This window comes from Colossoma macropomum, unplaced genomic scaffold, assembly GCF_904425465.1.
Source record: "Colossoma macropomum unplaced genomic scaffold, Colossoma_macropomum, whole genome shotgun sequence".
Lineage (NCBI taxonomy): Eukaryota > Metazoa > Chordata > Actinopteri > Characiformes > Serrasalmidae > Colossoma > Colossoma macropomum.
In genome coordinates this window covers 24887241-24904156 of record NW_023494784.1, presented here as the reverse complement: position 1 = coordinate 24904156, position 16916 = coordinate 24887241, and the positions used below count along the sequence as shown (strand labels likewise).

General features: G+C 40.5%; 4 protein-coding genes across 5 annotated transcripts; all 4 read right to left on the bottom strand.

Moving 5' to 3' along the window:
• Window positions 1–273: 273 nt before the first annotated feature.
• Window positions 274–4098, bottom strand: rgcc (regulator of cell cycle). Its single transcript, XM_036565257.1, has 5 exons — window positions 3930–4098; window positions 3527–3700; window positions 1421–1528; window positions 1263–1325; window positions 274–804 (listed from the first exon to the last, which is right to left on the bottom strand). The coding sequence occupies exons 1-5, from the start codon at window positions 3961–3963 to the stop codon at window positions 797–799; spliced, it is 387 nt and encodes a 128-aa protein (XP_036421150.1). The 5' UTR covers window positions 3964–4098; the 3' UTR covers window positions 274–796.
• A 2804-nt stretch (window positions 4099–6902) lies between these two features.
• Window positions 6903–9560, bottom strand: zgc:101559 (uncharacterized protein LOC492776 homolog). The gene is made up of 2 exons (XM_036565168.1): window positions 9264–9560; window positions 6903–8527 (listed from the first exon to the last, which is right to left on the bottom strand). The coding sequence occupies exons 1-2, from the start codon at window positions 9513–9515 to the stop codon at window positions 8090–8092; spliced, it is 690 nt and encodes a 229-aa protein (XP_036421061.1). The 5' UTR covers window positions 9516–9560; the 3' UTR covers window positions 6903–8089.
• Window positions 9561–9702: 142 nt separating this feature from the next.
• Window positions 9703–13073, bottom strand: kbtbd7 (kelch repeat and BTB (POZ) domain containing 7). Its single transcript, XM_036565043.1, has one exon. It carries the CDS (start codon window positions 12738–12740, stop codon window positions 10839–10841), a length of 1902 nt encoding a protein of 633 aa, XP_036420936.1. The 5' UTR covers window positions 12741–13073; the 3' UTR covers window positions 9703–10838.
• Window positions 13074–15299: 2226 nt separating this feature from the next.
• wu:fc50b12 (uncharacterized protein LOC103911624 homolog) lies at window positions 15300–16291 on the bottom strand. Of its 2 annotated transcripts, XM_036573657.1 has the most exons (4): window positions 16239–16291; window positions 16039–16089; window positions 15779–15942; window positions 15300–15564 (listed from the first exon to the last, which is right to left on the bottom strand). In XM_036573657.1, exons 2-4 carry the CDS (start codon window positions 16078–16080, stop codon window positions 15330–15332), a joined length of 441 nt encoding a protein of 146 aa, XP_036429550.1. In that variant the 5' UTR covers window positions 16081–16089; window positions 16239–16291; the 3' UTR covers window positions 15300–15329. The 2 variants fall into 2 exon arrangements, with proteins under 2 accessions (XP_036429550.1, XP_036429540.1); XM_036573647.1 differs by lacking the exon at window positions 16239–16291 and having other exon boundaries at window positions 16039–16110.
• Window positions 16292–16916: the final 625 nt, after the last annotated feature.

The window sequence follows — 16916 nt, the reverse complement described above, 5'->3', positions numbered from 1 at the left end:
CAGTGATGTTGAGGTCAGGGCTCTGAGGTAGTCAGTTCATTGTTCTGAGAACATTAGCAGCTTCTTTGTTTGATTTGTAAAATTTTCTCTTTATCTATTTCTTTATATTTATCTACATCTAAAGCAAGAGCGGAGCTTGATTTTGGTGGTCTATCAGGTCTTGAATGGTTGTTAGGAGTCCCTTTTCTCTTTTTTTTCTTTTTTAAAAGTGTGAATATCAAGCAGCCAGGACTTGAGTAAAGGCAAAAAATAAAACAAAGACATACTACCAACTCACAGTTTTTCCATTTTAATCTCTGGCAGTCATATTAAATACACTTTAATGTTGCTTTCCAGTTTTTTCTAGTGAATTAAAAATTAAGTTTACATTCATGTTAAGCTCATGGTACTAAACTCAATTAATAATGCAGCAACCAAAACAGAAAAGCTTCTTATAACAAAGCAATAGAAACGATTCATATTTACATAAAATACAAAAATATATATATATTCACAAAAAGGCATTACTGTGTAAATTTACATTAACCTCCTCTATACAATTACAAATAGATTTCTATAAAAAGCCATTTAAATAATCTTCCAGCTCATGTTTTCCCGAGGGAAAACAACCAGTCTTGATATTGTGTGTGTGTGTGTGTGTGTTATCAGTCTTCATGCATTACATCATAGTTCAGCATGTTAGTCCATGAGAATGCCTTGTCAAGGCCCTTGACAGTCCAGTGCGCGTCCTGCTGCCTGGCTGTTATCCCTCATGGTGGGGCTGCCTTATGCTGGCCCATTGCCATTGCAACTCCAGTTACATGCCTACACAAAAACAAGAAGGGACACCAATTATTGAGGCTTCTTTAGTCTTTAGTTGTCAAGGCTGTTCTTGGACTGAGGGGTTCTGTTTTAAATAACAGCCACACTGTAAACACTGTGGCCCGATAAACACGCCAGTCTTAACTGCTGTACTGCACACAGTGGGGAGCACTTAGTTCCCAGCATAGAAGTGGAAGGGCTACATGTAATATATAAAAAACAGCCTCTGGAGCCACTCCTACCCTGACATTTACACTCCATGTTTTACAAACATGCATTCCATGCTCCCTGAGACGTGTTACAGCACTCTGGCCTATAACCCCCCCCCAAAGAAATAAACTTGGCAGAACTTGTGTACTGCATCTAAAAAGACATGGTCATGAACTGAGATTTTCACTTTTTGTCAAGGGCTGTCCCGCTGCAAAAAAAAATGTAGTCACTGAAGACATGTCAGTACTTACTTGCTAATGTCTTGTCAAGGTCAGCGATGAAGTCTTCTAGTTCCTTTGTGTCACCAAGTTTAGCTGTAAAGACCACAGTAAGGTATAAAAAAGACAATTCAACAAACGATACACAATACTAAATGAAATGTCTGGATCTAAACCTGACGTTTACTTACGTTTGGGTGACATAACTAAGGGACTGGTAGGTGAAGGGGAGAAGACGGTGGGAGAGTTGAGCTTTTCATCGCTGAAGCTGAAGCTGTTTCTGTTGAGCGACTCTGCACCTGTCAGAGAGAGAGCACGAGAAAGGTTTAAACATGCTTGCCCAACCCAGGCCTCTCAAACAGGTGAATACCCCTCTCACCCTCATCCTGCAGTATACAGACCTGTCAGACTGACCTAGGGGCTTCAGTGTGTAATCAGTGCATAGTCCTCAAATAATAGCCTCGCTCTCCACTCCAACACGTACACACATTCAAGCGTCCCACCCACTGGCAGGTTAATTTAAAGCCAAGTCTGCTCCCTTCTATGCAAAAAACACCAATCCCTGCTCTGTGTTTGTGCATTCTTATCCCAGCTCGCACCTAAGACAAACCAGGCATGTCATTACAGGGACCCTCAGCATGTTCAACTTTTCCCCTCGGTGGAATCATTCGGCTCAATGTTGGTCCCCTTCACTCCTAAGTGCAGGCTTAGCACAGCTCACTCACACCACAGCTCCAAAACAGCAATGCCAAAAGAGCACAGGTTGCTTGTGTTCCACACACAGTAGTAAAATCTGCCCGTCTGACTGCTGAGTGAAATAATGAATGCTTTGATTTTGCCAAGATATATTTTAGCCTGCCACAAAATTCAACACATTCGACTGTTTGTTCCGAGAGGAAACGGGAGGGAGAAGAACGTTTTTGTTATTCCTGATTAAGCGTAGGAACAAATGCCCAAGCAATGTGAATTTATTTTGGAATATATGAACAAGACTCCTTTTAGAGGCCTGTCCTTTAATCATTGCCCGTGTAAATACATTGTTCACTATCACAAAAGTCTTTTTGTTTTGGCTCTCAAGAACCAGATTTTAGATAGCAGTACATTAATGAACCCAAAAACCGCTCTATGTTGGCTTTAAACAAAACTGATTCATATGAGTGAATGCATATCCTGAAAATAATACCCTACATTCTCCAGGCTGAGCTCAAATCCACTGGGTTAGTTTTGGCTTTCTTTGGGTCTGTGTGAGGGTTTTTTGCAGTGTCTGCCTGAGCTCCCCCTGCGCAACTCCCTGCAGCTCTAACACTGACAGCACTCACCACTGATGGAAGCCTGCCTGTCTGTGTACAGAATGCCCCCAGAGAGACTACCTGTTCAGACAACACTGTGAACATCTACTGCTGTTGTTCCTGGCATTAAACACTGCCTCAAGAACTTTGACATAATCTGTACTAGCAAGACCTCAACACACATGGCATTAGTCCAACTTTAGGACTGACATGTCTGAATATGCAGTCAAAGAAATGACTTGAAAGAACTCGAGACCAAGCCTTAGATAAACAACAAGTCTTTCACCCTAATCAATTCTCAAGGGAAGGCTTGCATGGGCCTTCACCTGACCTCCTTATATCTGCTCTAAGATGTTTCAATATAAGATAGAGCCACCATACAAATGCTACAGATGTTATAGTAATTACATAGCTATTAACATTTTTACAGTTGGGTAACCTGGCCTGTGGGGCACTGTTATAATCCAGTTTTAGTTTACTACCAAAGGGTGGGCGATATGGCCAAAAAACTATTTCAGAAAACTTGAAGATGCACCAAAAGCTACCAGAAGAACAGCAGTGTCACATTTTAAAAGACTATAAAAATCTGCATTTGCCTAAAAAGACTACTTAAGAAGAAACAGGAGGAGAAATCAAACAATTAGTATAAATAAATTAATAAAATAAGTTTATTCCATGATGGCTGACATCCAGTCAGCTAACTTACATGGTTCAATACACTGCTGTTTAGAGGTTGTCTTTTCTTATTTTTCTGTTAATCAGTGTTCTAAAAGTACTGACGATATAACCGATATGCGCAAACAAGGCGTGTTGTGACGTAACTTTTAAATAGCGACAACTTTTCGTTATAATGTCTACAATTAACAATGACGCGGAGGTCAGATGGCGTCTGAACCACAGGAGCAAACCTCTGAGTACCCAGGCAGTTCATGCTGTGTGTTTACAAACTTCTCACTGACGCCCCATAATCCTCATAGCCTAACGGTCTCAGTTCAACCCGTCACTCACTTTCTGAGTCGCTGATGCCGCTGTCGCTGACGCTGGCGCTGCTCCTCCTCTTCATCGTTTTTAAGTGTTCATCATATCTGAAGTGTCTCTTCTCTATGGGGGACGTGAAATCCTCAATAACAGCATCGAACTCGCACAGCACGGCGTTGAGGTCGTCGTCGTCCTCAATAAATGCTGCAAAATGACAAGAAAAGAGCTTTAACATCGCAATTTCCAGCATTAAACTTATCTTAAATTTATTCTTCGTTAGACTTTTGGAGCGTGGCCTTGGCGAGCATGCTGGGATTCGGTTAGTATCTGTACTAAACCTGAAGAGGTCACAGGTACCATAAGCTACAGCCTCACCTCAACCATGAGGGTTAATAAGTCGAACACAGCACTTTAAGGAGTCGAATAAACTCACATTTGCTCTGAGACTTCATCTTTGGAGACTTCATTTCGGTTCAGGTATCCTAGTACAATTCCAAATGATCCGACAGAGTAAGTGTCCCAGGAAAGACTTTGTGGAAGCGCCTATAAGCTTCTCCTTATCCTCGCTCCTCTCTCGTGTGAAGCTGCCTTGCAGTGAAAGTAGCGTGAGCGCTTTTAAATGTTCCCCGCCTCCCGTTGTGGTGGGCGGGGCCAGTGCGGAGGCGGGGAAAAGTGACTAAAGCTCTAGCATTGCTGCCTGATTTAGTTTTCCGCAGCGGGCCGTCATTTCTGTTAGCAGTGTGTGTAAACCACCACGACACATGTAGCACACAACGTGCTGCTCCTCTTTATTTTTAACCATGAGCCAGCACTTACTTTAGCCTTACAGAAATACACAGGTACAAAGTCTCATTTCACATTTTCAGAGCACTTCAGAGAGAAGAACCAGTCTCTTTTAGATTTATTTTTGGTAGAACCTCACAAGCCACAGCAGCTCGATGATGTTTATAAAAATGAGGGGAAAAAGCCAGATAGATAGATAGATAGATAGATAGATAGATAGATAGATAGATAGATAGATCTCTCGTTTTTTTATAAAATGAGACAGGAAAACTAGTAACACAGTCTTTTAAAAATGATCACTTTTTTAATATTTTGAAATAATTTTCATTACATCTATTTGTTTATTTTTAGATAATTTTTTTCTTTATCAGTGGGTTAATATTGGTAAAATGTTCTTGGTACACTCTTAAAAAAAGATGATTCTTTAAGAGTTCTCCATTAAAGACAGTGGTTCTATATAGAACCATGAACACTCAAAGGTCCTTTTGCATGATTAAGGGGTTCTTTTTCTGGTGAAGTCAGATTGATTTAGAATGTGTTGTATTTTTCAAAAAGTTTATTTGGCACCAAAACGGGCTCCCATCGTAACAGTTTAGGCACGCAAATGGTTCTTGCGTGTTCATGATTCTATATAGAACCACTGTCTTCACTAAAGAACCCCTCAAGGATCAACTTTTTAAGAGCGTAGTTGTGCATGTAGACACTGGCGCTGTTCACTCCCACAGACGTACTACTGCAGAGGCAACCGTTCTTTTGTAACACTGAGTTTGTAGCGACATCTGGTGGTCTGGAACGGTAATTACACTAATGAGACGACCTCCAAGGAACTTCAAGACGTCAAATGAACTGCTGGGTTAAACATTTTACACATTATGCAACTGACAAGATAGTGTAGTATTTACACTGGGAGTCAGAAAGAATTGCACATGCACGGATGTCATACACATAGCAGCTGGTTTTTAAGGGTTTATCTTGTCTTAAAGGAAGAAAACCACAACATATAATTAAGCCATTTTGTGGTCCTAAGCTATGAAATATTTGGAGGTCCCCTATAACTCATTCAAAATCCCAGGCTTTTTACACGCTAAGGCGTATTATTCAGTAAGTACAGGGACCTCAGTGCAAACTGGTTGAGCTATTCTTAGGTTATAGAAGTAAGCAGTAAAACTTTGGGCCTGCTGGAGGGCCCTGGCCACGTAAGGGGTTAAATGAAAATATTATATATGCTGTATGAAAGCATAACAAGACTGCCAATTTTAGTGGGTATGTGTTTGGTGAGATTTTCAGTTGGCTGGAGTGAGACTAAAGTGAAATTCTCAATTTTGCATGCACCAATGTGTATCTATTGTTACTCTGAAGCTATAAATTGCGATAAACTCTATAAACTGTTAGTGTGTATTTTCTATTTTGCCTTCATTTTTGGAGTGTCAGTGATCATTGCAAAAACAACAATGTATCAGTATTTTTTTTAGCTCCTCTAGTGCCTCACATGGCCTTGCCATACTTTCCTAAACTGCTTCCCACACATTCTTCACTGCTGTCCACAGACCATCCGTATTGGCTGGATTTTTCTTTACACACTTCCCAACAATAACCCCACCAGATCTCAATGCATCTTGCATTGTCTTGATGGAATATCTGTCACTTGTTGTGCTTCTCCTCATTTAAATGACCAAATGGGACCAAACCTTTGTGTATGACATATGTATATGTGAGCTTTGGAGGATTTGGAGGCTCAGGGGTTCAGGTGTCAACACATTGCTTTCCCTGAGGTGTGAATTCCAGCACTTTTAGCATTTTATCACACATTCATTGTCTGCTTTAGCACGTAGACAAATGGCAAAACAAAGTGTGTGTTTGCATCTGCACTTTCCCGATGACTTTTAAAGCAGCTGTGTAAGGTAATAACACACTCAGTGTTACACAAGGTGACAGATTTAACACTTAACTGTATGAGGGAGCGACAGCTTTGTTTAGTTCACAAGCCTGAAATATGAAAAAAACATGTATCTCTAAAACAGTAACTTTACAGGAGAAGTCAAAAATGTTCTTAAATGTTAATATACGTTAATGTAAAGAGATGTTACTCCACATAATCCTGGAGGATTTCTATTGTTCCATTCATCATGAAATGATCACACAGTGTAAACAACTGCTGTGCTCAAATAATGTAGAAAAATGTGACAGACATGTATGATATGATAGTGATAATATAATATGCAGTGTATAAAGCAGGGGTTCCCAAACTTTTTGTCTTAGGAGACTGAAGTACAATGTCTGTATTATGTATTAAATGTGACTCTTATTGGGTGAGGGGTTGGAGTTAGGGCAACTTTCTGGCAGGCCAAATTAAACATCTTTATCAGCCAACTTTGGCCTGCGAGGCACACTATGGGCAGCCCTGGTATACAGGATGTTAACGATGTTGTAATTAAATTTCAGCTTATATTTCAGTATGGCATCTGTAATATATTAAAAGTACAAACTGAGTATTCAAGGTGTGCTAATAAAGCACAATACAAGAAAAAAAACATTATGCTAAAAGAACAATGTGCCGTGTATCTAAAACTCTTTTCTCAAATGATTACCTGGAGTTAATCAAACAAAGAAGAAAACACTGAATTATTACCATCTTTATTTCTGCATTTCTTTTGATTGATTTCAATTACATACACATTTATGACACATTTTTCCACACAAAATATACACTGTAGTGCCGAATCATCAAGGAGCTCCTAAATAATGACAGACAAAATGCATTTTTAAGACAGTATTGCCTTCTCGCCATAGCCTTTCACCATTGTGGCCTACATTCACATGAACTTTATTTTTAAAGTTTTGTTGTTGCTGGTTCACCTATTACGAATGCCTCCAACAACACAGGCTTAATACTGAGAAATGTAAGACTTGACAGAGTTACATAATATTCAGTTGTCATGCTGGTCATAAAGTGCCTTCAATGAATATCCTTCCATTTTCAACACAAATTATGTTTGATAAATGGTAAAAAAATTAAGATACCGTTTATATTGATCAATAGGAGCACCCAAGCATGCCTCAGCTATTGATACTTGTATGTCACAGTTCCAATTATGGTCCATACCATTTAAGACTAAATACAGTACTGTGCCTGTGTAAAAACACAAACTGGTCCAAGTTAAGGCTGATCTTAACAGCTTCTGATTCATATAGGTTGTCAGAAGATCTTTTGAAATGATGCAGTAAGATGGGTATGGCACATCCTAATTGATAAACATTTTCCTGTTCTGTATGAATACAAGTCTGTAGTGACTGCTATTAACGTATAACTACTTTATAGAGGAGAGGCCTTCAAATTCAGACCTTGAATTCAGTTTCCGGTCCTGCATTTTGTAATCACTGGTAGTTATCTGACCTGTTGTAACTAACTGGCCACGTAGTGTCATGTGGATTTATTGTGGATTCAAGGTCCAGATTTGAAGACCTGTGTTATAGTGAGTGATCAAAACCTAAAGAACATGATCAATTGTTTCCCTTTTTTACCTTCTAAAAGAAAGTCTGTATTTTATTTCAGAATCATTCAAATATTTGTAAACTCTTAAGCTGGCCTCAGAGAGTAACGAAAACATAGGACTTGTGCAGTGTTCCTGACGAACACCTTAGCTAATTGCACATCGTTCAAACCAGAAAGCAAACAAGAAAGTGCATCCTGCTTTCCCTCCCTCATTTCCTGTTTCATTTAAAACAGCTGAACATTCAAAACAAGTGGCATGTTCTCTGTCTTTACAGGTATTTCATTATTTTTGTTCTATCAAACAAGGCCACATTAACTCAGCAGAAACAGAGCTTCTCCTCTTGATCACTAGTTGGCTGCATTACAACACTTCCGCTTGGCTGTTTCAGTCTTAGGGGCTTGTGATTCTTTAGCTTGTATGCCAACGTGAGAAAAATGGCATCAACATGCTCTTTCTCAGCAGGGTCCTTCGCAGATGTCTCGAAGAGGGGGAAATTGTAGCTGTCAGCTAGACGCTGTGCCAGCGAGTTGGGAACCTCTCCTCTTCCTAAGTCACATTTGTTCCCCACCAAGATTCGGGGCACCATAGGAGGGACCGAGTGGCGGCTGCATTCCTCAATCCACTCTGGCAAACTCTCGAAGGAAGCTAGATTGGTCACGTCATAGACAAAGATGACAGCATGGACATTGCGGTAGTAATGCTCCACCATACTCTTCCGGAACCGCTCCTGTCCTGCTGTGTCCCAGATCTGCAACTAAAAATGAACAAACTATTTAGATCATTTTCCCGACAGCCACAAAGAAAACAGCAGTGTTGCACTTCTGGGTCTGTATTGATAAAGCAGAGTGGGAGTGCTGATCTAGGATCAGATTCCTCTCTTATTTATGACCTTACTGACAGAAACAGATCCAGGATCAGCACTTCTTCTCAAAGAAGCGCTATGAACACGGGCCCTATACCTTCATTTACACAGGCTAGAGGGCTGACCCTGGATCAGATTCCTCTCGTTATTATACGATGACCTTACTAACATGAACATATCCCAGATCAGCAGTCTCTTTACAAATTTGAGTGTAAATACAGGCCTACAGCCTGTTTTCACAAGGCCACAGATTATCTTCGCTGACCGTCAGACTTAATCACTGTCGATTATCAAGGGTTCGGAAAAGGAAATGGTCAATGCATAATAATTTTCATTAGATGAGCTTAATGAACGTAAGCTTGTTAGACTACCTCGACCTGCTGTGTATCTCTACGGTTCATTAACGGTCTAGTTTTCCTGATTCTTTAGCTATTCCCACTGCACTGCTGTTCTGTAGCATTCTGGCTATGACTGCAGGGCAAACTACCGAGTAGCCTAAAGCTAGCCTTAAGCCTCAAGCAGAATAACGGTCACAGCGCAGCAGCCGCTACCAACACGCCACTGCATATTCCGTATCAAAATAACACGCAGACATTATAAGAATAAAGGCGATGAGCGACTTTCTTACCTTGATATTTTCTCCATCAAGCTGGAGGGTCCTTTCTCTGAAGTCAACTCCGATTGTTGCTTCAGGGTTTTTGAGAAATTTACCGCCACAGAACCTATAGCTTAGACAGGTTTTTCCAACATTTGAGTCACCAATAACAATTATCTTAAATATTCTTGACTGAAGGCTGTCCTGAAACGAGTCATTCGCAAGACTGTCTCTGTTATGAATCGTTGTAAAATCATTATCGGCATTCTTGTTTTCAACTGCCATAGTTCAGAGAGTCCCATGGCGTCTCGCGAGAGAACAGGAAGCCGCGAGCTGAGCGTGAACTCCACATGACCACGCCCCCAACCGCTCTCTCTCTCTCACACACACACACACACACACATACATTGCAGCTTCATACAGGCCTACAGTCTTTATTTATGACATATAAAAAATACACGAGCTACAGTAATTGTGCAGACAAAAAACTTTAATTAATTAGGAGCAAACATATAAATAGGAGAAATAAAAGACATAAATCAGATCTCATTTCTACATTCTCATGTAAAAATACTTGTGTGAATGCATGGAGACAAATGCATGAGAATGAATAAAAACTAAAACATACAAGACATTTTTAGACCCCAAAAGTGTATTAATACTGCTATTTAGCTGCATCTCTCAAAACGTACACAATAACACTGTTCACACTGTAACAGCGGTTTACCAAATTGGCATTATAATCCTGAGAAAATTATTTTTCAGCCTCTGGTGTTTATCACAGTAGCATCTGATTCTATACTACTAATACCATGTAAATTCAAGTAAAACAGATCCTCTGCACTTGTATACAACTGGAAAAGTCACTTATGGTTGGGCAAATAATACCAATGCTGTTAAGTAATGCTTAAACCTTAAAAGGAAAGTCCACTGCTGTTTCACATTTTCTGATGATTAAATTGTTAAGATGTAAACAAAGTCAAATTGGTTCAAAGTAAAATGCTCCTTTCCAGAGAAACTTAGTGAGTCAGAATTGCTCACAAGTGACAGTGACAGGAACAAGATGTCCGAAACGCATCTAAAAGCTTCTTCACAGAAAGCTATCACACAGAATTGTTAGAAATTCATTATCTAATGCTTGAAATATTGTTTTAGGGTAGTTTTATGATAACGTTTTGGCCTAAAACAAATAAATCCATTTATGGTACACATAGAGTGTTCTATGGCAAAATAGTACCCAAAGATTTTTTTTTTTCCACCATTATCAACATTACCTACAAAAACCCAGAGGACACGTGTAAATTCATATAGTTTTGGATACTAAATGAAATGGCTATGCTTGTGCTGTAGGTACTGTGAGTTTTTAGGCCAAAGTCGTAACTCAAAATATCATAAAGCAAATTATAAAAATAAAATCTGAGTTTCTCTACAACGCACCATCTCACATCAAACTACTCTGAATGGCTCTGTTTACATCTAAATAATTGAATTATGCAGAAAATTTTTAAAATCGGTGGCATTTGCTTTAATATCCACATTTGATACCTAGTTTATCTCCTACAAACAGCCCTGTGTATGACACTATGATGACTTGATACACAGTGTTTGCTACCAGTTCTCATCAGAAAAAGAGCTTGAGCTGCCAGAATCTGAGTCTGCATCAGTCAAACCATCAAAGTCCCAGTCTGCACTGGAGCCACTGTCATCATCCTCCTCAGTGATGAAGTTCTGTCCTGAACTAAGGCATGCTGTGTACACACGGGCAGAGAGGCTTATCGAACCAAAAGAAGATCCAAACATGGTAACCACGTTTTTCCATGTATCCCTTGTGGAGTCATACTCGTGTATGACAAGCCTGTTTTTGTTGTGATGCACAATGGCAAGAGTGAGCAGAAGCAGTTTGCTGTTGTGTTGCACCACCTGGTAGTTCAGAGCACTGCTGTCGATGGGTATGTCCCCAATGCGCCTCCATTCCCCTCGGGCTGGGTTATACGCTTTCACCACAGGGATGTCACAGAGGCAGATGATCTGCTCCTGAAAGACGCAGGCTTTGTGCAGCTTGTTTCGTTTTAAGGAGCCACGCTGGAGCCAGTGGTTTCTCTTGGGCTCATAGCAGAGCATTCTTCTCTTGTTCACTACATAAAGTCGCTCATTTACTGTCACAACTTGCATCTTACCTAAGGAATGCGGCAGGGGGGCGACAAACATCCACTGGTTTCTCTGAATGCTGTAGCACTCAACCTCCTTGAGCCTGGCATCAGATACAGGGTCTCTTCCACCGAGAACATACAAGTGCCCACTGAGGTAGCCGATGTACGAGTGCATCCTTCCTAGCAGCCTCTCAGCCAACTCCTGCCAGCAATTCAACAATGGATTATACACCCAGAAGTGCTTTGACAGGTGTGAGGCCAGATACAGGTTGTTCTCTGGTGTGGCACAGACTAAAAATGTCTCCATGGGAGACCGTTTAAAGTTCTGATTGCTCAGATTAATGACAGGTGATCCCATAGAGTAGATCTCTTCTGTATAAGGATCATAGCACATGAAAGGTTCATTCGGTCGCCCAAAGAACAGGACCATTTCCTTAGCACTTTTGCCTATTCTCTGTTTCGTAAGGTTCATGCCTTTTGAAATTACACTGCTTTCTCCACCACCAGCCAAATCTACGAAACCAGAAAGGTGTTTCTTTATAAAAGGCTTTGACTTAAGGCTATCTAAATAAACCCTGTCTTTTTCTGTGAATAGTGACCACCGAACACATTTAAGGATGTGCAATGCATCCTCCGATTCTGGAGGCAAATTATTTTCGATCCAGTGTATTGCAAGCGAGCACACTTTCCGCTCACAGTCCACATCCAGGGAATCCAGAGTGAGGATTTCTTTCATTTGTTTCATGTCCAGCTCACACAGCTCCTTCCCACTGGCACTGAGCAGGTCGAAGTTCTTTGCTATAAATGCTTGAGCTTTGCTTTTCAGATCCAGATTGTCGAACGTGTCAGCAAATTTCAAAACCCCTGTACAGTTAGAGAGGTCCAGCCTTCTGGTCATAAAATCAGTACAGGCATGCCTGATGTATTCCAACTGCAGCATGTTAGCAGCTGCGTAAAGCCTTTGCACGTTGCCTTCTGTGATTGTCACTTTCCCAGTGTAACAGTAGTCGATTATAACAGACATCGAGTCCGCGTCCACATCGTGGATGGTTATCTTGCTCTGAGTGCTCTCGTACAGACCCCCTGTAAACATGCTCTTGAAATAGGGACTGGCCGCGGCCAGTACGTTACGGTTGCACTGGAAAACTTTCCCTGTTTCAGCTCTGGAGGCACAGTCTGAGGACACGCTGTTAGCCGAGTTGTCCTGCTCTGGCTCCACTTCAATAGTGACATCCACCAGAAGGCGAGAGTCGTAGAAAAATTTAAGCTCTTTCATCAAACTCGCTGCATGATTTGAATCTTCGAGCTCCTCCGGACCACTGAAACAGTCCACTGTAGCCATTTTTAGCTTAAGAGGCATTCAGAAGCCGGTGTCTTGCCTCTCCAGTCGTAGGTATGACCCAGGAAAGTTAGTTATGTCCTTATTATCTGTGTAATTCTCATTTTACCAATCCAACGGTCGCCGGCGCAGACATAAGCTTTCCAATTCACATTCCCAAATGGAGAGCTAACAGCCTCCCAACGGCTTGAACAGGCACGTTTTCTTTGTTGCCTGATAACGAAACCATGTTTCATGGTTGAAAACGTGGTCGCGGTGACCACATTAGTTTATTTTCCATCATAAATGTGAAATTTGATGAACAGCTTTTCTCCGTTGACTCATCTTGTTCTTGAGAGCTCAACGTAGCACGGCGCAGCCAACCGTGCTACCAGAGAAGCTGAAACATTAGGCACTGATTGGCTACGCAGACTGCGCTCTGCATCAGCGGGTTTGGTTGACTCGTCGTGTCCTTGTTTACTCTGGTATTTAAACAAATCCAGCTGCGCTGAACACGGTCCACCTTATTTACTGAAAAGCAGCGTTTATGTCATTTTTAGTCCGCGAACAGTAAGTAGACTTGTACATGATGAGGTGGCAATAAGCATTGTACGGAGGGTCATTCGTACAGATAGCAATGCTGAAGTTGGCGTCCTATTCTCCAGCCTCTCGTTCGAATTTTCCCGTTCCACCTTAAACGGTACAGCAGTTAATCTTGCTTCACCGTTTAAGGTGGAACGGGAAATTTAGAACAAGAAGCTGGCGAATAAAAGGCTGACTTCAGGTAGCTTCGTATATGGATCGTCCTCACCTGATCCCCCATCCAGTACGTCTTTTAAAATAAAATGAGAGAAAAACAGATTCAACCGTTTAAGCTTAATTTTGACACACGTTCTGAGAGGTTTAACAGATTTTAGGGGATTGGGGTCAATAAAACAGTAATGCTGCTTCTCGTAGCCTAAGTAAAACGGGAGCAGCAGCCTGCTGCATTAAGATTATGGAGACTATATTTGCCTGAAACACAGTGTTAAAGCTTCTTTGAATAAATGGTCCTCATGATTTATGATGTTCTCCACGAAACTTAGATTTAAATCCAGTTGCAGAATAATTTCACATCCCCTCCAAATATCCAGAAATTAGAGGTTAGTTTCACAGTTGTTTCAAAATTTATGCAGAACCCAGTCATTAATATGTAAAGTTTGATGGGAAAATGTGCTGTTCTAGTGAGACTTACCAAGTCTTAACAGTTCACATTGGTGGCTGTAAGAACGTTCAAAGTCGTTAATGCCTCTGAAAGCTACCTCACAGAAAGTTTTGGCATAAAGTGGTTACGAGTGTATGCCTTAGACACTGTGTTACAGTACTTTTCTACTTTTGGCCTAAAATGGATATTTGTAAGGCAAAATAGTCCCAAAAGAAAACATATTCTTTTAGTTTTAGCACTATTTTACATTATCAGTATTACATATAAAAACTTAAGATACTTGTAGGTTTACTGGTGGTTTTGGGTAGTCAATAAAGTGGCTATATTGCATTGCATCCCCTCGTTCCTGTCCACGTCGGCATATTTCTCTACAATACACCATTGCACATCAAACCGCCCTGAATGGGCTACATCTCGCTGAATGTTTTATGCAAAAGTTTTCGAAAATCAGGGGAATTCTCTTTTAAAGCCCTTACTCATTTTCATGATTTTTTCTATCTATTATCTGTAGTTTTGGTTATGTTTTTTTACAGTGATCTGGCAGATAAAGAATGCTGTCTTTTCTGTTGACAGTTTTTATTAAATCACTTTTTCTGATCTTCTGTTTGATTTGAGTTGGGTGGGACTAAATAATGCACAGGTGATGTCAGATCTGCCAAAGGACCAATCAGAGTTAGCAGTATGTGTACGTCAGCCACCCGCGTTCCTCTCCTTCACATACAGTGACCGCTCTGTTGCTGCTCGGAGTCTCAGACAAAACTGCTAACTGTTGTTTGTTTCCTCCTACTTGCGTTAGCCACCTAAGCGATTAACTTCATTAACAAGAGTGCAATAGTTTGCGGTCCACTTTAACTGTAGGAATAAAAAAATCATATGTTAGCTACTCCCTTAATTTCAAAGCTTATAGTGTTTCATTACAGTTGTACTTTAAAGGCGTGCTGCACCGTGAGGCACAGAAGGATTTTCCCCACCGTATCTGCATATATATATCTAACCGAATGGGAGCATGACCTCAGTTTCACAGGCCCAGCTGTTAGCTAGCTGTTACGGATATAACATTGGTGCTGCTGACCGTTTAAATATCGCACATGATGTCCGTGGTCTACACGTCGGCTCAAACATGCAGGGCCGAACCACACCAGTTAGCGGTTTGGCTCACCACTGCCTCTGGCGGCAGGTTGTTTACATTGCCTGGGAGACGCCACTGTCAGTCATTTGCATTCTGACACAGCCACACAGTTGTGAGCTGGCAGCAGCTCTCAATTTTTGCAATTGCTAATTGTATTAATTTATATGTATTTCTTTAATAAAACACTGGTAAATGCTTTTTCCTCTACATATCTTTACTAAAAAAGACATTTGAACATTAAAAAACACATTGATGGGGCTAAAGACAACTGAGAACACATGCCTGCCAAGAAATAAATTTAGTTGTAACTACGATTAAGTTCATTGATTCTACGCAGGGCATCCTTGTTGTCTATAGTCTTGTGGACTGTAATGAGAAAGGGAAAGGCAGAGGGTAGCTCCACTCTGCGACTGAGTTTCTGGTGGCCCCAGTGCAGACAGCGCAGCTTCTCAGCCAGGTCCCGACGACCAGCTCGCTCCAGACCATCCTGAAGCAGTTTAGTCTTATTGGGCTTGTCCCAAGAGCGATCATACCTGTGTGATAAGAAAGATTAAACTTACTTGCTCACATTAAGATAAATGGAAAAAATTAAGGAATGAGTCTACATAAAAAAAACCATTTTTATTTATAAAAAGTATGCTGCCTTTGTAATATTACTTATGAGTGTGTAATAATTTGTGTATCCACATGCTAGCTTGAGTTAACAGTGTTATTTATCTATTTATTATGAAGTTTGCTGGTTTTTACCAGGATTCCAGCATGCTCTTGGCCTGAACCCTTTTTTCTTGAGATGTGGCGTGAAACTGCCTCACTTCGTTTCTGGTGAAGCCCAGTTCATACGCAAGAACTGTCCACTCGAAGCCCAGCTGCTTAGAGATATCCTGAATAGATTTCAAATTGATCACAGCATCCTGAGAGACACAAAAGATATGTATTAGTTTTTATTTCTAATCAACATCAATTTGGCCTCACACTTTTACAGAAAGGCAAGGATTAATAGGACTCACCTCTTGAGCTTTACTTGGCATTTTGTCCACACTTGTCCTCATGTAACAGTCCTTTCCATCCATGATTGTCCCATAAACAAAAAGCAAAAGTCAGTGATTACTCTGATGTTAAGGAAAGCAACCATTTATGTATGTCTACTCAACTAATAGGGCAAAACATGAGTGGTTACATGAGTGTTTTAAATTAAACAAGCACTTACTTTGTTGTTGCTGCACACAAAAGTCAGATCTCTTGCTCTGGCTTGGAGTCTCCATGGAGATTCTCCAACACAAATCTGCTGTTAGAAATTAAGTCTTTATTTAGGCTGAGCTCACCCAGTTGAGTCCACTAAACTTAATGCGGCATTAAGTCATGTCCTGTGACTCACTTACAGTATACTGTGTGCAATTAGTGCATAAATGTACAAATGAGACTTCATCTACTTGTATCTAGTGTTACAGAAAAATAAAATATTTCTACAGGGTTAAAAAATACTAAAATTAATAAAATAGAAATATTTTAGCACAGTAGCTCAGCATTACCTGAACATTCTGCTCTTCCAGAGTATAGTAAATACATTATCAAATTTTAATACCAATATGAATCTGATATCATCATGCTTTCCTAGTCTCATCTTCAAGGTAGCCTGAAGTAAGTTACTTTAAACGCCTCATAACATAACAACTAGTATTTTACATTTCTTGACCAGGCATGGATCGTTGTCTCACAAGGCCCCTAGGCACAAGTGTCTTTGGAGGCCCCCCTTTACCCCCACACTTACATTGACCATAATGCAAAAAATCACAAAAAACAGACCAGCAAGTTAACTTTAAAGAGTCAAAACAATGGAAATTGGATTCCCTGACTTTTTTGCAGTAAAAGAGCTTGATGTGGTATG